Source organism: Culex pipiens, chromosome 1 (genome assembly GCF_016801865.2).
Source record: "Culex pipiens pallens isolate TS chromosome 1, TS_CPP_V2, whole genome shotgun sequence".
NCBI classification, from domain to species: Eukaryota; Metazoa; Arthropoda; class Insecta; order Diptera; family Culicidae; genus Culex; species Culex pipiens.
In genome coordinates, this window is record NC_068937.1 from 61733550 (window position 1) to 61760416 (window position 26867).

The 26867-nt window shown below is 40.9% G+C and overlaps 1 protein-coding gene across 7 annotated transcripts in view; it reads right to left on the minus strand.

The window, feature by feature from the left end:
• Positions 1-20975, minus strand: part of LOC120419862 (cAMP-specific 3',5'-cyclic phosphodiesterase-like) — a 78187-nt gene extending 57212 nt beyond the window's left edge. The window contains exons 1-3 of one of the 7 annotated variants that reach the window (XM_039582708.2): positions 19913-20400; positions 7339-8095; positions 6996-7272 (exon numbers count right to left, since the gene is read on the minus strand). In XM_039582708.2, coding sequence (XP_039438642.1) covers positions 6996-7084 — 89 coding nt within the window. In that variant the 5' untranslated portion in view covers positions 7085-7272; positions 7339-8095; positions 19913-20400. Of the gene's footprint in view, positions 1-6995; positions 8096-8597; positions 9525-19912; positions 20591-20848 lie in introns of those variants that run through there. The other 6 variants (XM_039582705.2, XM_039582703.2, XM_039582702.2 and 3 more) reach the window with 6 other exon arrangements.
• Positions 20976-26867: the final 5892 nt, after the last annotated feature.

The window sequence follows — 26867 nt, forward strand, 5'->3', positions numbered from 1 at the left end:
CTGGGTGCGGGGCAGAATGAGCCACCCTGCGGGGCAGAATGGGTCACCTTAGAAAACAAGCCATTTTGTGTAATACACCGTTGAAGTCAGATAATAAATGATTAAAGGGACATTCCTAACATAGTTTCCATGAAGTTAGACCACTTTTATGAAAATAGTTACTTACCAAAACAAACATTTTTGAAAATAGTTTAAATATGTTGAAATAAGACACTATTTTTACCAATCGTCAGCTGTGTGCTATCTTGTGACAACGACCATTTAGTACTTTTCGAGAAAATCGATTTTTAAAGTTTGATGATAAATATTTTCAAAACTATGAATGGTAGAGCCAAACTTTTTAAAGCAATCGGTTCGTATACTATCGCTTAACAAACGCTCCAAGTTTCAACTAATTTGGTTACACCAGTTAAGAGATACAGTGAATTATGTAATCAAAAATCTGAAAAACACGTGTCACAAGTGTGTTTCAAAAGTAAAATTGTACTACGTGTCACAAGTGTGCACAAAACACAAAACTAAAATAGACTTAAATCAATAGTTTGACCGACTTAATCAATATAATTTCAAAAACATAAGATTGCATTGCCTTCAGAAAATGTGTATCAACATAAATTTGTGAAAAACAAGAAAAATTTTCCACATTTTCCAACACCATGTATGACGTGTCACAAGTGTGCACAATCATTTTAATGACAAATTGGTCTATGCCACAAGTGCGCATTGCGATATCCGGGAAACGGAAGCGAGTTTCCAAAATCGGGTCAAAGCATCTTGTAGTGTTTGTTAGGTATAGCAAAACGTCATCATTATATCATTTTCGACCAAAATGGTCTATGTCACAAGATAGCACACAGCTGACGAAATAAGCATAAAAACAACTAAAAAATCAACTAATGTTGCATTAAACGTGATTTGTGAAGCTACCAGGAGTGATTTGTGAAGCTACCTATTGCATAATCCATTTAACCAAAATTTCTTAACTTTTGATTGTTTTTATCAGGCAGGAAAAGGGTGGTCCATTCTGTGCCCAAGTGGATTTTAGGTTAACACTTCCACCACCCGTAATAGCTCCTGACCTTACTGTTGGTTTAAATCCATTCTAAAGCCCAAAACCAAGGGTGGCCCATTCTGCCCCATGGGCCATTCTGCACCCCCCCCCCCCTGCCCCTACCTGTTTAAAAGAAAAATCAGGCCAAGGAAATCAATGAATAGTAGCTCTTAATGCTTTCTAAGGAATTTTGCCATTTTATTACCTGTATTCTATTTTTTTTTAAAGCAAGGAAATCAGTGAAATGTTTAAAATTTGCCATTTTGTTACCTGTTAAAAAAATAAGGCAAAGGAAATCAATGAATAGTGTTAGTATAGCTCTAAATGCTCTCTAAGGAATTTTGCCATTTTATTACCTGCATTCTAAATATATTTTTTATTTTTCAAGCAAGCAAATCAGTCAATTTCTTATTTTATTTAAAAATGGTAACATAATGAAAAAAAAAAATCACAGAGAGCATTTAGAGCTGGAAACTTGCTTGCTTAAAAAATAGGGAAAAATATAGTTTTTTCTGTTGAATTAAATAAAATAGCAAAGTTTCCTGAAAAAATCATTATAATGTTAAAAAGCTGTTAACTGATTTGCTTTGCATAAAATTTAAAAAAAAATGTTAGAACCTTTAGTTTTTATTTTTTTAACATGTATATTTGAAATTGTCACGGAACTTGGAATTTTGTTGAACATTTGTTTCTAATATTAACTACTTACCAGTACAGTAAAAAGAATATAGAATTTTATAAATTTGTATAATTGTATATGAAATTTCTTTCAACCATCCAGACGAGGGCATTTAACATAAAAACTCTCTATTAACACTATGCTATACTAGTTTTCACTTCAGACGATCTCTGCCATACATGCTTCATAGTGGAACTTTTTTTTCATAAAATTCATAGTGGGACTATACCCTTTCTCAGCCTTTTTCTGTTATCGGCATATCAGCACTTCGCTCATGAATTACAGCTTAAATAAAATGTTTTTGACTGTTCCAAAGTAATAAATAACTCAAACAAAAATGAGCAAGCAACTCATCATTGTTGATACACCTGAAAATGTTGATTTAATAGCGGGAAACGGCAAAAGTGATGAGAATTGGTCGAACGGCTTAGTGTGATTAAAATGGGTATATTTCCCCTATTACCTGTGCCTACGACGCGGTCGCTTTGTGTTTGTCGCAAGCAGTATTTATTATAAAAATAGCTTTTATGTTTTATTTCGGTATCTATTGAAGATAGAGCTTTGGTTTCTTCGAGAGAGTTGTTCATTTTTGGTAGTTGAGCAACTGTGTCGAAAACAAAAATATTCTATGCCTTGTATCTTAGAAAATAAATATAAATAATATTCTTGTTTTGCACAACTAAAATCAATCAAATTGTAATGACGTCTGAGAGAATAATATAGAACCTTTTGGTACCAGCAACTTTCTAGATCATGTCAACTTTCTAGAACTTATTGTTTTTGAGATATATGCAATTCAATTTTTTCCCCCCATACAGAGCTGGCTCTGTTCGCTGCATAAAGAGCTTAGCATGTTCTACCGGTTCTACCATACAGAGCAGGTAGAGAGTTTTTATTGAGCCTGCATAGCTCAATGCGTCTCTGCTCTTAAGTTCGATTCTTTAGGTAAAAATAAGTAACTGTATATATTTTGAGCCAAATCGGTTAAGGTTTAAGGGTCGCTTGGTCGTTGAAGTTGGCGAAAAACAGTCTTTTCATACAAAACGTCTTCTTTAAATCGATAATAATTGGTCAGGGTTTACTCGGAAGTCGATTCTTTTATTGTCACCGCAATGTGCAAGCGCCACGAACGCTGAGCGCTTATCGAACGCTGAGAGCGGCGGGTTTGAACGGTTCGCGAACTAAAATCTCGATCATCATTTCTCTGCTCGCATGCCGCTCCGCTCTGAACAGAGTAAAGAGAGCATTCAGCGAACGGTTCGCCTACGGAGAATGTAGGCACTGATAGAAAAACTTATTTGTTTTAATTTTTCACTCCCACAAAATTGTTCATATTTGTTAACGATAAAGTTATCAAAGAACCATCCATAAACCACGTAGAAACTTTTTTGAAAATCTGAACCACGCCCCCAAGGTTCGATAACGATAATGGTTATCTTTATCGTCGGCATGATAACGTTACTTGTTCTGCGTCATCCAAGGACTCCCTGGAGTTAAGATCTGTGGGTCTACCACCGTAACAAGCAAGAATTCAGCAATTTTTGACACGGATCTTACCCGCATAACTCGGGTATGATCTGCGGTCAAAAACCACTGACTACTTGCTTGTTACGGCGGGGAGTCTTTGGAAGACCCAGAAATGTTTTTTCTCTGAGTGCTGTTTTTCAGCTCTTCTTGCGAACCGCTCATTGATGGTCGCTCTCAAACACATTCGCGATGAGAGAGCAAGGGTTCATGCGAACCACGGCAGGCGTTCGATCGTGGTTCGCTCGAGCTTGTATCGCAATCATGAGCGAACCACGCTTGAACGTCATGACGTATCGTTTGAACCACGTTTCGAGTGAGGTTTTCAAACAGAGATAACTGACAACGCATTTGGATCTTAGGGTTGTTGAGCAGTAAAAGTTGTTTCTTCCTTGACTTGATATAAAGTGTTATGCTAACAAGTTGACGTGCCCAATAAAACAACAAATTACAAATTCAATAAATGTACAAAAAAAAGTTTCAATATTTATTTTTGGAAGATTTACAATATTTTTGAATAGTTTAGCGAAGAAAAATCAAAGCGTCTCTTTGTAAACCATGGACTGAAAAGAGAGGGGAACAGTGAGACAGACATGCTGCGTATATTCTTAAATTTGAATGGACATTGCCCAAATAACATTTTTTTCCAGGAGTTCTACAAGAGCTCTTCAAGATAGCTACACCATAGCAGTTTGGACCGCGGTAGGATAAAATTCTCTTCAAAACTTCTTCAGGAGTTTGGAAGAGTACTTGAAGAGAGTTTTATCCTACCGCGGTCCAAACTGCTATGCTGTAGCTATCTTGAAGAGCTCTTGTAGAACTCCTGGAAAAAATGTTACTTGGGTGCAGACCAACTATTTTATTTGAAATATTTGTTTTGGTTTTAATCTTTTAATTTACTATTACAATCAAACTACTCTACCCTAAAGTAATAAGCAGAATGGAAATGGACAAAAAGCTGTTTTTGATTTTTTTTTTGCCGTTTCGTAAATATTCAAAAGAGTCTAAAAGTTAGAAGATCTGACAACTTTGTTTCAAGTTTTGACCACTGATGTGTGTTTATGTATTATTTTTAAGCCAGCCACTTATCTGTACGAATATGGTGTCCAGATCCATTATCCGACTAATCGTTGAATAGATAAACGAAATGAGTTTAAAAACTAACTTAATCCACCTATGTGGTTGGCGCCTTCCTCACTTTTTACCAACCTTTGGTGATATGATTGGACACAAATTCCATCTATTTCTCAATAAAAAAAAACACAAATGTCGCTTAAACGGTCATAACTTGAGAGTGAGCGTTGCCAGATCTTCAAACTTAACAAACGCTGGGTCGGATGATGGATCCGGACATAGTTTACATACATTTAAGTGAGATCCGGCTTCAAAAAAGTACATAAATATCACTTAAGTGGTCATAACTTGAGGCAGGGTTGCCAGATCTTCAATGTTTTGGACTCATTGGAAAGGTCTTTTGATTACCTAACCAACGATGTGTTGGATGATGGATCCGGACATAGTTTACATACATTTAAGTGAGATCCGGCTTCAAGAAAGTACATAAATATCACTTAAGTGGTCATATCTCGAGACAGGGTTGCCAGATCTTCAATGTTTTGGACTCATTGGAAAGGTCTTTTGATTATCTAACTAACGATGGGTCGGATGATGGATCCGGACATAGTTTACATACATTTAAGTGAGATCCGGCTTCAAGAAAGTACATAAATATCACTTAAGTGGTCATATCACGAGACAGGGTTGCCAAATCTTCAATGTTTTGGACTCATTGGAAAGGTCTTTTGATTACCTAACCAACGATGTGTTGGATGATGGATCCGGACATAGTTTACATACATTTAAGTGAGATCCGGCTTCAAAAAGTACATAAATATCACTTAAGTGGTCATAACTTGAGGCAGGGTTACCTGATCTTCAATATTTTAGACTCGTTGGTGAGGTCTTTCGATTACCTAACCAACGATAGGTCGGATGATGGATCCGGACATTGTTTACATACATTTAAGTGAGATCCGGCTACAAAAAAGTACATAAATATCACTAAAGTGGTCAGAACTCGAGACAGGGTTGCCAGATCTTCAATGTTTTAGACTCGTTGGAAAGGTCTTTCGATTACCTAACCAACGATGGGTTGGATGATGGATCCGGACATTGTTTACATACATTTAAGTGAGATCCGGCTACAAAAAAGTACATAAATATCACTAAAGTGATCAGAACTCGAGACAGGGTTGCCAGATCTTCAATGTTTTAGACTCGTTGGAAAGGTCTTTCGATTACCTAACCAACGCTGGGTCGGATGATGGATCCGGACATTGTTTACATACATTTAAGTGAGATCCGGCTACAAAAAAGGACATAAATATCACTAAAGTGGTCAGAACTCGAGACAGGGTTGCCAGATCTTCAATGTTTTAGACTCGTTGGAAAGGTGTTTCGATTACCTAATCAACGATGAGTTGGATGATGGATCCGGACATTGTTTACATACATTTAAGTGAGATCCGGCTACAAAAAAGTACATAAATATCAATAATAAATATCGAGACAGGGTTGCCAGATCTTCAATGTTTTAGACTCGTTGGAAAGGTCTTTCGATTACCCAACCAACGATGGGTCGGATGATGGATCCGGACATTGTTTACATACATTTAAGTGAGATCCGGCTACAAAAAAGTACATAAATATCACTAAAGTGGTCAGAACTCGAGACAGGGTTGCCAGATCTTCAATGTTTTAGACTCGTTGGAAAGGTCTTTCGATTACCTAATCAACGATGAGTTGGATGATGGATCCGGACATTGTTTACATACATTTAAGTGAGATCCGGCTGCAAAAAAGTACATAAATATCACTAAAGTGGTCAGAACTCGAGACAGGGTTGCCAGATCTTCAATGTTTTGGACTCGTTGGAAAGGTCTTTCAATTACCTATTCAACGATGTATATAATGATGATGTTTGGTTCAGTTTACTGCCATTTATTCAACTTCCAAAAATATGCGAAAACACATTTTTATACATAACTTTTGAACTACTTATCGAAACTTCAAACAATTCAATAGCACCGTATGGGACCCTAAACCAAGTCGAATGCAACTGGTTTGGTCAAAATCGGTTCAGCCAGTGCTGAGAAAACTGCGTGACATTATTGGTCACATACACACACACATACACACACACGTACACACACACATACACACACACATACACACACACATACACACAGACATTTGTTCAATTTTCGATTCTGAGTCGATATGTATACATCATGGTGGGTTTTCGAGCTTTAAATAAAAAGTTCAATTTTAGAGCAGGATTATAGCCTTACCTCAGTGAGGAAGGCAAAACTTGAAGATCTGGCAACATTATTAGAAGCGAGCACGGATTTTAGTGGGATTTAAGTTGTTTTTTACCAAAACCAAACTAACCTGGTTTTCTGCGCACTCGTTTTCCAACGAGTTAATAATTCAGATGAAATTTATGTCCGTTTTTGAAACTCGTTTTTGTTAAGGAGTCAGGAACAAGGCCCGAAATAACATAATTTGGGGAATATTTAAATTTGGGTTTGCTGCAAGCTCCAACTATGATGGGGTTGCATGGTACTTTGAAGGGTGAAATTTTCTATCAGAAAAAAGATCTTGTCAGTAATGTTTGTCATATTTCAAAGGGACGAAAGTGGGGGGAACTTTTATACAAGAGAATGAACGAATGGTACTCACCGGACGTTGGCCAGCGTGTGTCGCCGATTTTTCAGATACCGACTGTGATACTTTTGCAAGTCACCGATAGAGCCCTGCTCTGCTTGCATCTTACTCGCTGACGGTGAGACGTTAGTTGTGCTGCTACTGCTTGATTCTAAGTCACTAGCCGTGTTGTTGTTGTTGTTGTTGTTGGGGTTTGTGTTGGTGGTGCTTGCGATGATTGATTTCACTTTGGATTTGATCTTGATGCGATTGATATTGATTTTCGGCGAAGGTGTTAACGAGCGTACGACATCTGCGTATCGAATTGTACAAGCTTTAATGCGGGACGGTAGCAGGGGATTATGGAAATGTTGCATACCAATATCAAACTCATCATCTTCCTCTTCTTCAATGTGAGGTAACTTGAGCTGCCCGGATTGGGAGTGATGAAGCTGCTGGAGTTGGTTCAAAACTTGTGCAGCAGCATCCGAGAGTGACTCCTGCTGTTGTTGATTGTTGTTGGTGCTACTGTTGTTGTTGCTGGCGGTGATACTATTGTTTGCTGCTTGCTGATCAATATTGTGCTGATATAGCTCCGTCGTGCTGGCGGTCAAAGCTTCGTCTTCGGTGGCGTAATCGACAATGTGGTCATCAATTGTCGACGTGTTGCTTTTTTGGTGGTTTGCAGCGGGGGCTGAGGAGCCCCCGCGACAAGGCAAACAACACCGAAACAGCGTGCCACCGACTGTGACTTTATTGGCGGGATTTTCTTCTCACGCCGCTCATCGAAGCGCAATTCAACGAAATGTAATGCTTGACCATCAGCGTTTGGTACGCCGTGTTTTAAGCTTCTCTTCTCTACTGGATGCTGGATGATATTATTTTTTCTGATTTCTACGACTTTCAGAACAACACACATGCGAACATTTTGCTCAATTCCAGACCAATAAAAACAACACTGTGAGCTCTTAATTTTTCCTAATCTTGATCATTTGGTAAACGGCCAATCGGATTGCAAACACTTAACGTATATATTTCATGAGTCTGACAGGTTAATCACTCGCGCTTTCCTATTGTTACTAGAGTAGTTGTTGATGGTGTTTGTTATTATCGATTTGATATGTGTTGCCAACAAGCTGTAGGTACATGAGTCCGTCAAAGTAAAAAAAAAAAACATTAGTAATTGAAATGACCTCACAACCAAACACAAACATGTGCTCCAAAAAACCCAACCCCGATAGACGACGGCTTAGCAGAAGAAAAAAGCCGAAGGTGTTCGACCACCTTGGCTGGTCACCATATTTGATAACGCGTATCGAGAGACCTAATTCATATCTGCGGGCACTTCCCATTGGTGGGATAACTTGGTGTTTTCGACACTTTTTTCACGCGTTATTTCTTCAATCAAATTGCATGATTTTGAATAAACTTGAAAACACAATGCACTCACTACTATTCTCCCATCGCCGTGTTTTGTTGTACTCGTCGCAAATATTCAAAAAAAAACCTTAATTACACCCCTCTTCACCCCTCATTACTGGCAGTGATTTAGTTTTGGGTTGCGCAAATCGATTCTCCGCGAGCGCTCGCGCGCGCGATTCAATTATGTTCCGTCGACGAATCGCTATGTACACTTACGCGTGCCGTATCGATTGTGTTCCACACGTTCAAAGGCAAAAAAGCAAACTGTGGGTTGTTTCGGGACGTTGGTGGCCGGCCAGGTCGATTGGGTGGGTGATATCGTTCCTCCCTAAAGCGCGAACCCAAGTCACACAAATGTGTCGTGTACTGATTACCACCGCGAGCCGCCGAGCGCTTTAGCGAGATTGTACAAATACTTCACCGATGGTGTTGTTGTTGTCGTCGTCGTTGTCGTTTGCTACCAGCGTCATCGTCGCCGAGGTTGCATGCCTCCGCTCATCCTGTCCCCTTTTCACCGCTTTACCCGATTCGGGCCGGTATCCCACAAAGGGGGAGGGCATCGCATCCGCACACAAGTTCCAATTCGCGCGCGCACACACGACCAACACGGCTAATTGCAGTGGTTCTTAAGCGAAGGTTAAAAATAAATCTTTTTATGTTCAGTCTAGCTAGTTTTCCATTTCATTTTGTTGTCCGATTTAATCGGAGCTATATTTCATATAAAGAGTGATGGTTTTTGTTGAATATCTCAGGATTAACCATGTAATACTTTTCAAGAAAATTGATTTTTAAGCTTTGATGGTTATTTTTTTCAAGACCATGCATGATGAAGGCAATATTGCTGTATGCTTTCAAACAAACCTTATTTTCCAACAATTTTAGTGATGAGCAATTCCAGCCCAAAACAGGAATTTTTTAGGTACTTTTTTCTCGACTCTCTCCGATTTCAATGAAACTCTATAGACATGTTATCCTAGGCCTATAAAAGCCATTTTTGTGTATATGGAGCCAGTTACACTCGATAATGACATTTGAGAAGGGCGTAAGTGTTTTAAATATTTTTGTATTTTGTAATTTAAATATTGCTGTATCTCGAAGCCATTGCATCGTATCAAAAAGTGGTCAAAGACAAACTTGTAGGAAATTTGACGGGCTTTCCAAAAAAAAAAATACACTGAAAGAAAAAAGCACTCCACTTTTATGAGATTTTTTGATTTTTAAGTTTAAAAGTCAAATTTGAAGGTGAGCCCACGATTTTTTTTCGTTCAAAATTTTTATGAAAATAGCCTAAGATATTACAAAAAGACTCACGAAAAATGCAGGATGGAGCAGCTCACCTAAAAAAATACAAAATTCATTTACTGAAACTGTTTTTTTCAAAAGTGCTCTAAATGTCAAAATTGTCAAAAACCGAACACGAGAGTCGATTCTCCAGACAATTTTATATAAAAGTCTCAAGTGTGTATTGCGATATCCGGGAAACGGATGCGAATTTTTAAACTCAGTTGAAATCTCGTAGGGTTTTTTTTGAGTTTAACAAAACGTTATCATTAAATCATTTTCGACCAAAATGGTTGTTGTCACAAGATAGCACACAAGCGACAAACTAGTGACCAGGACCGAGAGAAATATACTTTAAAATATAATTGTAATACAGTGGCATACATATTTGGAACACTCACAAATTTGAAACGCTTTAGATGTGCAACATTTTTTCATCAAGAGCAGCAAAAAACTGTCAAAAAATTGCCTGTTCTTGCCTGTTTTGTTTTTGCACCTCTCAAAATTGTGGAACACCTGAATTTGAATGATAATTCCACAAAAAATACCATGCAATTCATAAAAGCATAGCAAAGCTTGAAATCTATATTTTGTTAAAAATATGAACTCCTGTCGGTAACCCAATTTTGTTGACATCTGTAAATAAAAGGTGTTCCAAATTTGTGTCAATGTATTTCTTTAAAATCTCAAGAACAATAAGATCGCAAGGAAAGCTTTCAAATTAAGATTAAAACGAACCAATATGCTCAATTGTCGCTTTTGGTGATCTGTAAACTATTCCGAACGTTAAGGATGAGTGACACAATAGCTTCTAGGACCTTTTAAAAAAACTGTAGATGTGTTTTTTGATAGTTGGTAAAATATAAAATCCACAGAAATTCCATTTTATGGTATTGTAAGAGAGCAAACAAAGCACAAAAAATATGAATACCCAAATTTGGATATGATCGGGCAAACGGCCACATTTCACCATGGTTAATTTTTTAATGAAAAAAGTAATAATCAGTTTATTTTTTTTGTTTCCCTCTCCTTTTCAAAATTTACCCAAAAATATCAGGAGATAAAACAAATTATTTTCTTAATTTTCGATTTACATTGTGAAAATAAGGCTTGATTATTTAATTTAAATTTTGCTAAATTCCATATTGATTGTAAAAACTGTGCTTTCTCATACGAGGTGGAGTATAAGAACCCCTGCTGGGCCAACCACATTCTCCACTACCTGATACTCCGTTGTACACACATTAGTGAATACAGTTAAACCTCGTATAAGAGCGCCTCGCATATGCAACTTTGCATATACGAGTCATTCCACCTGATTCGGTTTTGTCGCAAGAGTTGCATATGAGAGGTACAAGGCTTATGGGATTTTGGCTATATGGGAGACATGGGCTATATTTTTATAAAAAATCAACTAAACTATACAAATTTATAGTGTTTTGGAATCGTTATGAAGTCAGCTTTACAGCTACACCAAATTTACATGGTTTACGATGTTCTAGGTCATCCGAAACTTCGTCAAGTTAAGGCCTATGTGTTCAACGCCGTACAAGTATGAGGTAGGCGATTTGACTGTGGTTTTTGACCACAGGTCATATCCGGATAACTTCAGGGAGGTTCAGGGACTAGTCTACCGATATGTGGTGATGTTCTGGGTCTTCTGTAGAGTCCCTGATGGTACGTCCGATGGGTCTACCGTCGTAACACGGCAGAGGTCGGTAGTTTTAGACCTCAGATCATATCCGGATAGCCTCAGGGAGGTTCAGGGACTAGTCTACCGGTATGTGGTGATGTTCTGGGTCTTCTGTAGAGTCCCGGGAGGTACGACCGATGGGTCTACCGCCGTAACACGACAGAGGTCGGTGTTTTTTGTCCTTAGATTATATCCAGATAGACTCAGGGAGGTTCAGGGACTAGTCTACCGATATGTGGTGATGTTCTGGGTCTTCTATAGAGTCCCGGGAGTTACGACCGACGGGTCTACCGCCGTAACAAAGCAGAGGTCGATGGTTTTTGACCTTAGATAATATCCAGATAGCCTCAGGGAGGTTCAGGGACTAGTCTACCGATATGTGGTGATGTTCTGGGTCTTCTGTAGAGTCCCTGAAGGTACGTCCGATGGGTCTACCGTCGTAACACGGCAGAGGTCGGTAGTTTTTGACCATAGGTCATATCCGGATAACCTCAGGGAGGTTCAGGGACTAGTCTACCGATATGTGGTGATGTTCTGGGTCTTCTGTAGAGTCCCTGAAGGTACGTCCGATGGGTCTACCGTCGTAACACGGCAGAGGACGGTAGTTTTAGACATCAGATCATATCCGGATAGCCTCATGGAGGTTCAGGGACTAGTCTACCGGTATGTGGTGATGTTCTGGGTCTTCTGTAGAGTCCCGGGAGGTACGTCCGATGGGTCTACCGCCGTAACACGGCAGAGGTCGGTGGTTTTTGACCTCAGATCATATCCGGATAGCCTCAGGGAGGTTCAGGGACTAGTCTACCGGTATGTGGTGATGTTCTGGATCTTATGTAGAGTCCCGGGAGGTACGACCGATGGGTCTACCGCCGTAACACGGCAGAGGTCAGTGTTTTTTGACCTCAGATCATATCCAGATAGCCTCAGGGAGGTTCAGGGACTAGTCTACCGATATGTGGAAATGTTCTGGGTCTTCTGTGGAGTCCCGAGAGCTACGCCTGAAGGGTCTACCGCCGTAATAAGGCAGAGGTCGATGGTTTTTGGCCTTAGATTATATCCAGATAGACTCAGGGAGGTTCAGGGACTAGTCTACCGATATGTGGAGATGTTTTGGGTCTCCTGTAAAGTCCCGGGAGTCACGGCCGAAGGGTCTACCACCGTAACAAGATATAGGTCGATGGTTTTTGATCTCAGATCATATCCGAATAGCCTCAGGGCCGTTACTTCCGGGACTCTACAGAAGACCCAAAAGATCATAACACATCGGTAGACTAGTCCCTGAACCGTCCTGAGGCTATCCGGATATGATCTAAGATCAAAATCCAGTGACCTCTGCCTTATTTCGGTGGTAGACCCATTGACCGTAACTCCTGGGACTCTACAGAAGACCCAGAACATCACCACACATCGGTAGACTAGTCCCTCAATCTCCCTGAGGCTATCTGGATATGATCTTAGGTCAAAATCCTCCGACCTCTGCCATGCTACGGTGGTAGACCCATTGACCGTAATTCCTGGGACTCTACAGAAGACCCAGAACATCACCACATATCGGTAGACTAGTCCATGAACCTTTCTGAGGCTATCCGGATATGATCTGAGGTCAAAATCCACCGACTTTTACCTTGTTACGGTGGTAGACCCATTGACCGTAGATCCCGGGACTTTACAGAAGACCCAGCACATTACCAGAAGTCGGTAGACTAGTCCCTGAATCACCCTGAGGTTATCTGGATATGATCTGAAGTCAAAAATCTCCGACCTCTATCTTGTTATGGAGGTAGACCCATCGGCCGTAATTAGCGGGACTCTACGGGAGACCCAGAACATCACCACATATCTGTAGACTAGTCCCTGAACCTCCCTGAGGCTATCCGTATATGATCTGAGGTCAAAATCCACCGACCTCTGCCTTATTACGGCGGTAGACCCATTGACCGTAGCTCTAGGGACTTTACAGAAGACCCAGCACATTACCAGAAATCGGTAGACTAGTCCCTTAACCTCCCTGAGGCTATCCGTATATGAACTGAGGTCGAAAACCTCCGACCTCTATCTTGTTGCGGTGGTAGAGCCATCGGCCGTTACTCCTGGGACTCTACAGAAGACCCAAAAAATGACCACACATCGGTAGACTAGTCCCTGAACCACCCTGAGGCTATCCGAATATGATCTGAGGTCAAAAACTTCTGACCTGTATCTTGTTACGACGGTAGACCCATCGGACGTACCTTCAGGGACTCTACAGAAGACCCAGAACATCACCACATATCGGTAGACTAGTCCCTGAACCTCCCTGAGGCTATCTGGATATTATCTAAGGTCAAAAACCATCGACCTCTGCTTTGTTACGGCGGTAGACCCATCGGCCGTAGCTCCCGGGACTCTACAGGAGACCCAGAACATCACCACATATCGGTAGACTAGTCCTTGAACCTCCCTGAGGCTATCCGGATATGATCAGAGGTCAAAAACCACCGACCTTTGCCTTGTTACGGCGGTAGACCCTTCAGGTGTAGCTCTCGGGACTCCACAGAAGACTCAGAACATTTCCACATATCGGTAGACTAGTCCCTGAACCTCCCTGAGGCTATCCGGAAATGATCTAAGATCAAAATCCAGTGACCTCTGCCTTATTTCGGTGGTAGACCCATCGGTCGTACCTCCCGGGACTCTACAGAAGACCCAGAACATCACCACATACCGGTAGACTAGTCCCTGAACCTCCCTGAGGCTATCCGGATATGATCTGAGGTCTAAAACTACCGACCTCTGCCGTGTTACGGCGGTAGACCCATCGGACGTACCATCAGGGACTCTACAGAAGACCCAGAACATCACCACATATCGGTAGACATATCGGTCCCTGAACCTCCCTGAGGTTATCCGGATATGACCTGTGGTCAAAAACCACAGTCAAATCGCCTACCTCATACTTGTACGGCGTTGAACACATAGGCCTTAACTTGACGAAGTTTCGGATGACCTAGAACATCGTAAACCATGTAAATTTGGTGTAGCTGTAAAGCTGACTTCATAACGATTCCAAAACACTATAAATTTGTATAGTTTAGTTGATTTTTTATAAAAATATAGCCCATGTCTCCCATATAGCCAAAATCCCATAAGCCCTGTACCTCGCATATGCGTGCTTCGCATAAGAAACCCCCATATGAGGTGCATATGCGAGGTTTAACTGTATACGTTTTTCCCATTACGTCATATCGTCGTTTGATTAGCGAGCCCTTATCGTCACCACCAGCGCCAGCAACCAGTCCAGACCAGGCAAAGCCAGAAGAATACTATGGGCAAGGTACGTAAGAGACGCAACGGGGAACAGCTAAGCGGGTTGACAAGGACGGTCAATATATCACTTTTACTTACTGACTGACTGCCAGCTAAACACTTCTGCCGGCCAGTGATGGCTCATGGCTGTGTTTCGGGAGGTTTGCTGCTGGCTGGCGTCAAGCAGGTCTTGTCCACAGTTTCGACGAGTTATTATCACGTCGAAGCCCCGTCATCTTCATCATTTCGAGACACTCGACCAAGAGAGTGGCGGTGGCGTCAACTACTTCGACCACGATGGCGATGATGAGGAACCAGAGCGGAACTGGAAGAAGTCACCGTTGCGTCCCTCCACCTCCCTCTCCAACATCAAGTCGTGGGTGGTACCTTATCGGTAATTATCTCACCGAGTGTGTGGTGCCACAATACACTCTTCACACCACAAAACACCCCAGCAGACAAGTGACACGAGAGACGAGTTTGCTTGCGGGCGAAATAGTCAAATAAGATTGATGGAGAGAGCTCCCATGCGACCCGCTGAGGTGGTACTCATATCGTTGTGAAGAATCTTTTCACCTTTTGCTTATGCTCTCACGGCGTGACCCGCAATCACGGGTTACACATCACGCTGGGTGGAGAATCGATGGATGGGAAAACGTGTTTTCAAGATCACAGTTCATTCGTGCTTGAATGAAAAACCCTCACAAAATATTCAATATACTGGGTCAAGTAAAGGTTAACGGATTTTTTGATGCAATTGATACTAAAAATGCATAATCATGTATAAAAAAATCTGTAATAGATGTTGGAAGATTCTTCACTGTGGACGATTCCTTTCACACTCTTCGGTTGTTCAGGGAGTTGATTCGGAAAATCAAAAAATCACCGATTTTACAGGTTAAATTAAATTTGAATTGAAAACTCATGGAGAGTCATCATACCCTGTAATGCCTGCAAAATTGGTTCATTTTGTGTAACCGGTTTGCTCAGTTAAACCAGTTTCATTCGATTCAACTTCAGGTTCAATACGGCGTTTCTTTTTGTTTGAAGTTTCGATAAATAGATCCCGACATTTGATAAAAAAAAGTTTGTGTGAACTAATTTTTGTCCGTGTACAGTCATCCCTCATATTCGGAACAGTTTACAGATCGGCCAATGTTAAAAAAAAAAAAAATCATAAAAAATCGATAATTGAACATAATGACTTGCTTTTACCTGCATGTGAAAGCTTTTCTTGCGATCTTTCGGTTAAAAAAAACCGGCTCTAATTTTTTACGTTTTATATCAAGTTTTCAAAAAAAAACATTGACCCTTGAAATCCACAAATTCAGAACACTTTTTTCTTATGGATGTAAACAAACTTTGACTCTCTCCAGGAGTACATAATATTATATTATTATTATATTTTCTACAAAATAATGACTTAAACACACTGGAACCAATGAAACTCAAGATTAGTTATGTTTTATGAATGGTCTGATAACTTTTTTTGTGAAAATATCTGTTAAATTCAGGTGTTCCACAATTGTGGGAGGCACAATAACATCCCACAATTAGGGAGCAGGCAATTTGGAGGCAGTTTTTTGCAGCTCTGAATAAAATAGTCTCAAAATGCAGTTTTAGTTCAAAAAGAACTATTTTTGTTAGTAAAATAGCAAGAGAATGTCCAAATAAAGGTCCTAAAAATAGAACGGTCGCTAGGAAAGATGCATTTGGCATGCTATTGACAAATTAACACAAAAGTGTTCCGAATTTGTGGGTGTTCCGAATATGTGGGATGACTGTACCTAACGAAAAAAGAAGAAAAGATTTTTCGCATCCTCAAAAAGAATCTTCCTCAGTAATGAAGATTACAAAGACTATCAAAAAGGACACGCTGCGTGGGCCTGGGCTGTATTATTAGCAGTATCACACCTCAAAAGATTAACCCCACATAGAGGCTATGAATAACAGCCCCGTGCCCTGACCCCGGAAAAGTGGAAACCCATTCGCACCTTCGCCATCTCTAATCTTCCTCGGCAGCACTTTGGAGCATGAGGCAATTTAAATTTAATCTGGCAAATATATATTAAATCATCACTTTCTTGTTTTGCTTTTCTCTTCTATTTCCCCACGATTTCCCGCTCTGATTCCGCTGACGGTTCACTGCACGGAAAAATGGCGTAGGAGGAGCGTGTTTCGACTTCGACTTGGACGTCTTTGCTAGTAGTTGCCATATATTTTATGGGACACACCGCCAATCGACGCCCGCTCGTATATTATACGCCTCAGGTGAAGCGAAATGACCTTGAACGGGTCTAAAAATACGAAAAATATGATCGAAATTTTCGGGAGCCGTTTTTGGAACGAATCTCGGATTCAAGTCCGCACCGACTCTTGCAATAAAGTAGCAAACAGGAAACTATTTATGAGCTTGAGAGAACATCACCAATCTTTTCACTTGGCACTGGTCTGAGGAAAATTTAATGCAAAAGCAGTTAATGTATGTTCTTGTCCACAGTTTATTGAAATGTATGAACCCTGTGCCGAATGGAACCAAATTCTACTCAAAATTAGACGTTTTACATACAATCGCTAAACGTTTTCCTGAACTCTGCAGAGGGTTGACTTTCACGTTTCGCAGCTCTGCCTGAGACTGATATTTATCTGGTTATTAAAATTTAATGTTCCCATTCATCATTGCTGATGGCAACTACGTCTTGACGAAAATAAGGTGCTAATGGAGTGTGCTGTTTAAAATTCAACGTTCGATAAAAGTATTCGAAGCAAATTTGCAACAGAAATGTTAAGAAGTTGTTAGTTTTGAATCTTTAAGATTTTAATAGCAAAATAATGATGATATCAATAAGCCACTGACTTATTTCTTACGCATTATTTTACCAAAAATGCAACATATGACAGTGCCATATAAAAAAGAAATATTTTAATAATGCATGTCTGCTTCGACATAATGTCACTTTGTGATGTGAACACACGTCATAACGCCAAGCAGAGTATAGTGTAGGCTCGGCTATTTTTTACCAGACCCGTGGTTAAACCAGCTTATTGCATGTGTAATCAACTATAACAGCGACTACCCTACAAGGGCGGACATGAAGACAGTGCGATTAACATTTATATTTGATTAATATGATAGCTGGGCTAGCATGGTTCAGTACTGAGCGTAAAAAAAAGATCTTGTGATTTTTTATGTTTCCCAATAAAAAAAAGCTTTAAGTATAATCAAAATACAGTCCAAACTCGATTACCCGTAGCCTCAGACTTCATATAAACTTCGAATAATCGATGCTTTGAATTTATTAATTCGTATATTCTTGAGCGAGTCCGCGAGCAGCATATCCATCACGCATCGACCTCACCAATCTGCCTGAAATTTTCAGGGATTGTTTGTACATATAAAACTAGCATCAGGTCAAAATATGAGCACTCTAGGTCAACGGGAAGTGTTCAACAACGTCAAAAATCTTTAAAAATCTTCAATAAAATTTCAAAATTCAAAATGCATCTGCTTCAGGGCTTAAAAACTCCAACAAAATGCGGGGTGAAGCATCCCAATTGGTTAAATCTAAAGCGAGTTATTGGCATTTTAGTGAAAAAATAGCACAATTTTCAAACTCAAATAAAAAAGTGTTCCATCCATATATCAACTCGATTCGACCTGGAGCTTGTAGGAGACATCTGGAACTATCATCTAATACTGATAAAGCTTTCGGTGAGGCAGTTTAACACATTAAAAACTTTTAGTGAATTTTTTGGTTGTAAATGTTTGATCGGGAGACCCTATAGATCCCATTTTCTAGTGATAATTTTATCATATTCGTGTTCCTGAGACAATTTCACAATAGAAACTTGCATAAAAAAGATTATGTTCATCCATTTACAACTTATAAAAAATTAAAGTATAGCTCGAGCCTAGGAAATGTACCGTCAACTGGGGTAAAACGGGGCATTGGGACAGCTGTTTTTGTCTTGTTACTGCACAATATTAGGATATTTTTCATAAAGTTTAGATGGAATAAACACACAATAACAAAAATAAAGCATCGTTTTCCAAATTTTAATTTCAAATGCTAGTCACTAGTGTTTCTATTCAGACTGTTAACGGTACCTACACACATTTTTTTTTGTCTCATGAAAACGAGCATAATGCACAATACATTTTTTTTTTAGTTCAAGTAGACAAGTGTGATACAAATATTTTTAAAATTTAATGTTAACCAGAGCAGAGAGTTCTTTTAATAGAGCATCAACATTTTTATTGACGTGCGATCAAATGAAAACGAATAACAGTTTTCGTAAATCCTTAGATTTTTTGAAAGATAAGGATTGTATTGAAAACAACTGTACTTGAAAACAACTGTAATGTAATGCACACAAACTTTTTTTCACTGGAATTTATTTTTTTAATCATATCATATCATTACATCATTTCAATATAAAAGCGACAGCGCCTAAATCAATGCTCTTCGCCCTCTCTTGTGAGTATCAAATTCCTACGTATTTAATCCAGAGAAGCGTGTTCTCATTTTACACCAATTCAACAGATAGCAGTTCCGATGAGGCGCCCTCGCCCCGTACTGAGCGGGGGGAATCATAAAATCCGTGCAATCCCTGCCATCATCACACTACTGATCCACTGAGGAGATGCCACCCCTGCTGCTGATGGTAAGTTTCCAATTCGCCTGCTCGCGATCCGCAATCAATCGTAGTAGCAAACGACAACGACAAGCTCGATGACGATCCCGAACGGTGGGTGGGTTTGAAAGGGACGGAAGGGTAGGAGGAGGGGGTGATATACTCGTTCAAGTTCAAATCAATCGAAGCAACCACCGACCGACGACCACCGCGCGTTATTGGTGTGCATTGCTCACAGCTGGCTGACAGGGGGGTTGGGACTCTTAGTAGGCGATGTTGTGGCTGTGCTGCAGTAGCAAACAGCAGGGGGTGAGTGGGTATAACGTTTACGTTTTAATGGGGAATAAATAAGTGTGAAATATAGATCTCGCCGTATCGGTATCGGGTGAATCTGATTGATATACATTAGTGGTGTGCTGGCTTGCTACGCTAGGTTAAGGTTGTTATTTTTTTTTTTTTTGCAATTCTCTCTCCGCACATATTAATTTTCTCTGTTGCTTTTCGGGATTATCGTAGAATGTTGTGAAATGTGCTGCTGCTGCTCCACACACGACATGTGCGACACTAGGGTGCACTACTGGCTAGTATTTAACGCTGGTTTTCTGTACAAATAATAAGAGCTTAAAAACACACATACACTTCCATGTAAGATTTTCGCTTCCGTTTCACTGCACAACATAAGATGACCTTTTATCCACTCCGCTCCACACACAAACAGTAAATTGATCCAATTTTTTGCTGCAGCTCTCGTTTAGTGGGATAGTTGTGTGGTTCACTACCGATTTGCGTCACTAATTGAAGAATGGCTTTGAATTGAAACTAACCAAACGGTGCGGCACATGAGCTCGTGGGTTTTGCGTTATTCCATCGGGGAAAATCGAAGCAAGCGTAGCGTTGTAATGAGGAAAATATATTCTGCCCTTTGTGGCTCAGGAACGAGTCCGACCGACCGACCGACCGACCAAATCGATATCAGCACTTTTCCACAGACACAGAGAAAAAGCGAGCAAGAGAGAGAGGAGGATAAAAAAGCTCCCCCTCCTCCTCGTTATACCCTCGAATATCCGCGGTGGCTTGGAATACTAATCGCGCATCCTTCTTCTTTGTTACCCCGCTGATAACTGAGAGCAAACTCGACTTTGTAATGTTACTTGAAGAGAACGAAACACCACACACTCAGTTGGCCATGTTCTGCTGGTGCTGCTGCTGGCTAGCGTCAGACTGCTGCTGCTTTCTGTTGCTTCTCAACGCACACTTAGGTCTCGTCGGTTCATCCCTTGACAAACCGTGGTGTGCACACATACATAACACACATACACACACACACAACCATGCGATCCGATTATTATTAGAACGTACTCCACGCGCGCTTCCACCAAATACCTTCACCACTTCTTCTATTTTCGAACTCACAAACTCAGTTCTCCAAGTCCGAAATGACGCTCCTCTCCGGAGGTCGTTCTTTGGAAAAAGTCAAACAAAAAAGACATCTATTTTCAACACGGTAATATCGCCAATATCGCCCCAAAACGAACGTGTGTCCCCCAAACCCAACAGCAGCACAAAAGCATACACGGACATGACCCGGAGACTCCGACACAGCACGGACACCCGACACGGCACCGACCGCTCTTATGCTCGCTCGTTTTGCTTGTGCGGGAAATTATCACCCCGAAATTTTCACTTTCCATGGAAGATAGCAATGTTCCTGAAGGTACAACAAAAAAACACCCCCCGCGAGCTTCTTTCCTTGCTTCTGAATGAAGAGAGCTGAGCACGCTCACTCTCTTCTTGAGAGCAGCAGCTTTCTCTTTCATGGAAAATACATGCTAAATGCATTAGCATGGTCCGAAATTTTATTTATCAGGGCAAAACAATCCCACTTTCAATTATTAGTCATTGGACATCGCTTCTGGGATCAAATCCAGTCCAACTGAAGTGAGAGGCAACCACGCTTACAACTGCAGCACCGATTCCAGCCGCCATAATGGATTTACACATTTTAAATCAGCGCAGTTCAGGGATCATACGCTCGTTAATTAAAAATATGTATGAGACCGTGGTGTAGGGGTAAGCGTGATTGCCTCTCATCCAGTCGGCCTGGGTTCGATCCCAGAAGGTCCCGGTGGCAAATTTTGAGACGAGATTTGTCTGATCACGCCTTCCGTCGGATGGGGAAGTAAATGTTGGCCCCGGTCTAACCTAGAGGTTAGGCCGATAGCTCAGTCCAGGTGTAGGAGTCGTCTCCCTGGGTCCTGTCCCGGTGGAGTCGCTGGTAAGCAGTTGGACTCACAATCCAAAGGTTGTCAGTTCGAATCCCGGGGTGGATGGAAGCTTAGGTGTAAAAAGAGGTTTGCAATTGCCTCAACAATCAAGCCTTCGGACACCTAGTTTCGAGTAGGAATCCCATAATCGGGAACGCCAAGGCAATGCTGTAGAGCGAATAATTTGATTTTGAATTTGTGTGAGAACAAAAAAAAATCTTTATTCAATTATCCGAAGTGAAATTTTTCCTAGGCCTTCGGATAATCGAGTCTGGACTGTATAACCCTCTTTTTTGTATTGCCTTACCTTGTCATCAGGATCAACTCGGATCTTCTTGTACCGTTCGACAAAATGGTAGGAAATCAAATCAAATCTGGCTCTGTTTGATTTAGAATATTATTCAAATATTGATTCAGAATTCAATCAAAAAATGGTTTTCTTTGAGTTGTTTGTAGAAGCTTGATAAGGGAAACACCACTTGATCGTCGAAGCCTATGACCAGTAGTGCTGAAAGGATATTACGGTTCTGTTCAGCAACGGAGGGGCAACCATGGGTGGTCTCTCATGCTCATGCTCTTTGTGTTGTTTGAAGAAGCCTTTTACATATCGTGACTAATTTTTATTTCAATTCACTATTTCTTGACCCTGTTTTCAGAATCATCATTGAGATCATTGCTCCAAGAGTGCATGACACCATATACGACCTTAAATTGATTTGAATTAATTAAATAAGCCATTAGACTGTTAAATCTAATGGCCCATTTAATCATAGATGACTCAACCCTGCCATTGTACGGGTACCTCATCGGTTCGACTTTCCAACAAATATAAGATTTTTGAAGACATATTGTAGAAAAACTAAAATATTTTTAGTCTTACGTTCCTCATACGTTGAAAAGTGGAGAGGCCATTGCAAATATTTTTCAAAAAAATATATACACTTTTATACACTTATTAGATTGTACCGCGTTGGTTCGACAGAGTCAAATTAAAAAGTAACGAACTGTCATTTTTACACGGAACATAAACTTACTATCAAGCCAATTGTTTGGTAGTGTGTGTGAGCAATTGATGCCAAACCTTCATGGATTGAGTGTTCATTTAATTTAGTTTCTAACGTTTTGTTAATTTTGAAAAAATGCAGTGAATCAGCAACTAGACGATAAGATTTTGTTATTTTTAACTCAAGGTGCTGAAAAGTATCTCGTCAAACGTTTTCAGAAAAGTATCGAGATCTGAATTTCATAACAAATGTATCATTTTTGTCCATTTTTTATAGTGGTTCAATCGGAAACTGATCTGTGTGAAGATAATCCAAAACTTCAGCTAGCAACTAATTTGGATTGCCTAGATTGTGAGATCCTTCATCCTTCAAATCATTAATATCATTAATGTAATTTTCCTTCTTGGTCACCCCTATACCTAAGGTAATTCAAAAAGTCGGCTCAATATCATGCAAGAATGATTTTGGAAGGTCAATTTGAATAATTCCGTTAGATCAAAGTAACTACTCTTTCGCAAAACACGCGAATAAGCACGCCATTTTCCATTTTCTCTTTTTCTCGCCGCTCTTTTCAGCAACATAAACAGGTAGTGTGCTAGCCCACGCACACCACAGCAGGCGCTGAAAACACTCAAATTTAAACCGAAGCCAGGAATTTCCTCTCCCACCTTTCCTTTTCCTTTCGTGCTGCGACCAACGCAAGGGAAAACTTGGTAGCGAGACTCCAAGGAAAAACATGTGTCACGGCCGTCTTCGATGTCACCTGTGAGATAGACGGTTTCCTCTCACACTTTTGAAACTCTGTTTCGCTCTCTTCGCTCTGTTTTAACTTTCGCTGATTGAGAACGCGTGCAGAGCATATCAAAATGCTAAAAGTTTGCATGATTAGCAAAGAGAGCGAAAGCTGTGTCATCTGTTGATGAGGAGGATCCGGTTTAGAGGAGAAGCATGGTTTCTCAGATCACCATCAGTCGCAGCGTTCAGAAAAAAAATTATATGTCGCAGGTACAATTCAAGTTACAATGCGGGCATGCATTTTCAGGGTCATGTTTTTTGAGTTTATGATTTGTGATTTGGAGTTAGAGTCAGAATCGGTTGATTTATGAAAAACTGCGTATCAGAATTGTTGTTAAAGTCGAAGTCGGTGGTGTTAAACAATGCTGTTAATCGTTGGATCAACGTCATCGCTGTCGTTGATCGTTGATTTAATCGTCAACGTCAACGGAGGCGATGAATTAAATGGCGTTGATTATCGATAATCAACAAGTTGATCAACGGCTTTCTTTTATAATTTTCTAGAGTTTTATGAGGAAAGAACGATTTTTTATAAAAGTATTGATTGGGAAACATTCTCAAATAGATGTGACATGGTTGTTCGGGGATCCGTGTGTACCAAGAGGACCGAAGGGACCGGATTTTAAACGTAATTTAAGCCCTAACTAATTGCTGGGCACTTTTGACGAAGAACTTCGTCTTAGGGCTCTATACAGGGTAGCAATCCAAAATTTCGCGAAGCGAAATGAAACCAAAAAATGAAACACCTTCCCCAAGCAGAGGGGAAAATCACAGAAGCAGCGCGGCCGACGGTTTTGATATAAATATAAACGCCACCCCCTCCACAGCATTAGTTTAGTCGGTGGTCTACCACCGAAGCGAGAGGAGCTCAGCTCTTCTCGCGAGCGCCAGCCTTCTCTCTTCCCTACAAAACCACGGGAAATTTGAAGGCTGGCTTCAGTCGGTGGTCTACCACCGAAGCGAGAGGAGCTCAGCTCCTCTCGCAAGCGCCACTAGGTGGCGTCTTCAGGAACTAGCCTTCCCGCTTCCCTACAAAACCATGGGAAATCGGAAGGCTGGCTTCAGTCGGTGGTCTACCACCGAAGCGAGAGGAGCTCAGCTCCTCTCGCAAGCGCTTGGCAGTAGTGGCCACCACCTGGAGGCCTCGGGGATGTTCCGATAAGGGGACATTTGTGGAACCATAAGAGTGGGGGCAATATGGGTATCAAACTTTAGGGATTTTGATACTGGACATGAAATTTGACATTTTGGCAGTAATGGCCGCAACCTAGAGTGACCGGAGGCCCCGGGGATGTTCCGATAAGGGGACATTTGCGGAACCATAAAAGTTGGGGCAATATGGGTATCAAACTTAAGGGATTTTGATACTGGACATGAAATTTGACATTTTGGCAGTAATGGCCGCAACCTAGAGTGGCCGGAGGCCCCGGGGATGTTCCGATAAGGGGACATTTGCGGAACCATAAAAGTTGGGGCAATATGGGTATCAAACTTAAGGGATTTTGATACTGGACATGAAATTTGACATTTTGGCAGTAATGGCCGCAACCTAGAGTGGCCGGAGGCCCCGGGGATGTTCCGATAAGGGGACATTTGCTGAACCATAAAAGTTGGGGCAATATGGGTATCAAACTTAAGGGATTTTGATACTGGACATGAAATTTGACATTTTGGCAGTAATGGCTGCAACCTAGAGTGGCCGGAGGCCCCGGGGATGTTCCGATAAGGGGACATTTGCGGAACCATAAAAGTTGGGGCAATATAAGTATCAAACTTTAGGGTTTTTGATACTGGACATGAAATTTGACATTTTGGTAGTAGTGGCCACCACCTGGAGTGGCCGGAGGCCCCGGGGATGTTCCGATAAGGGGACATTTGCGGAACCATAAGAGTTGGGGCAATATGGGTATCAAACTTAAGGGATTTTGATACTGGACATGAAATTTGACATTTTGGCAGTAGTGACCACCACCTGGAGTGGCCGTAGGCCCCGGGGATGTTCCGATAAGGGGACATTTGCGGAACCATAAGAGTTGGGGCAATATGGGTATCAAACTTCAGGGTTTTTGATACTGGACATGAAATTTGACATTTCGGCAGTAGTGGCCACAATCCGGAATGACCGGATCCCTCGGGCGTGTTCCGATGGGGGGACATTTGCGGAACCATACGAGTTGCGGCAATATAAGTATCAAACTTCAGGGTTTTTGATACTGGACATGAAATTTGAAATTGGCGGAACCATAAGAGTTGGGGCAATAAAGGTATCAAAATGTAGCTGCTCCTCTGTGATGTTGCTGCACGGTTACGCAAAACGGAAATGAAATTAAATCCAGCCTCGGAATAGAGTTATCTACGTGCGTATGTATTGCGTGTACGTACACGAAAAAGATTGAGGTTAAATTTTGTACAGTCCAGCAAAACAAATGGCGTGCTAGTGTGCGTGAGAGCGGGCTTAGATAACTCTATCAGAATTCGCGATCAAAAGCTCAAAAATTCCGACAGATGGCGCAAAGCATCGAAGAATGACGATTCAGATTTTCGCTGTTCGGTTACATAGGAATGCAAACTTAAAATTGAATTTACAGCTCATAGAACAACTTTTGAGAAAAAATTCAAGTAGTACGATTGTTAACTCTTTGCTCTCTATAAATTAACGCAATAAAAAAAAATTGAAAAAAAAAATAATTTTGAAAAAATAATATTGTTTAAAATGATAGAGCATCAAAAGTTAACAAAGTATCAGCTCGAATTTTTGCTCAAAAGTTGTTTTGAACGCTGGAATTTAACAAAACAGAATTCGCATACATAACCTCAAAGGGCGGAAATTTCAATCGACATTCTTCGCTCTGTTCTGCTACTCAACACTAGGTGTCGCCTGTCGTTTGGCTCTTGAACGGCAATCACCTCGAAATTTACGAGCGATTACATATGTGTGTATGTGAGTGTAAGCGCGTGCAGTCCAAAAATCTCAGCCTGCTGCGCCCCACTTCAGCTCATAATTTTTGGATCGTCGTCGAGGCCATATCAGCTGCAGCAGAAGAGGGCGCAGAAGGCGAAAATTTGGTTGACGAAACGAATCTGGCCGCCATCACCCCGAAGGATCGGAACTTCGGAACGAATCGCCACTGCAGACCATCGGGAAAGAAGAAGAGCAGCTCCTCCACCATCGCAAGTGTAACGGACAAGAAGCAAAAGCCCCGCCGCAAGTAGCACTTAGGAACGTGGTGCTGATGCAGGTTGACCCAGACCAAAGCCATGGACATCTTCCTCAACGTTGACCAGAGAAGCGGCTCGAATGAAGCACTACACCTCGCGGAAGATTTGATAAACAAACGGCCCTTTTCAGGGCCACCAAATATCTCACGAAAGAGTTGTTCCTTCAAAATTTCCCTCTAAGAATGTTCCCTAAAAATTTAAAAAAAGATCGAATAAAAATCATTTCACCACAGAGTTAGCATGAAACCACTGTTTCTGTGTGGTAGAATGTCATACGCGCTTGTGTGTGTGTGTGTGTGTGTGTGTGTGT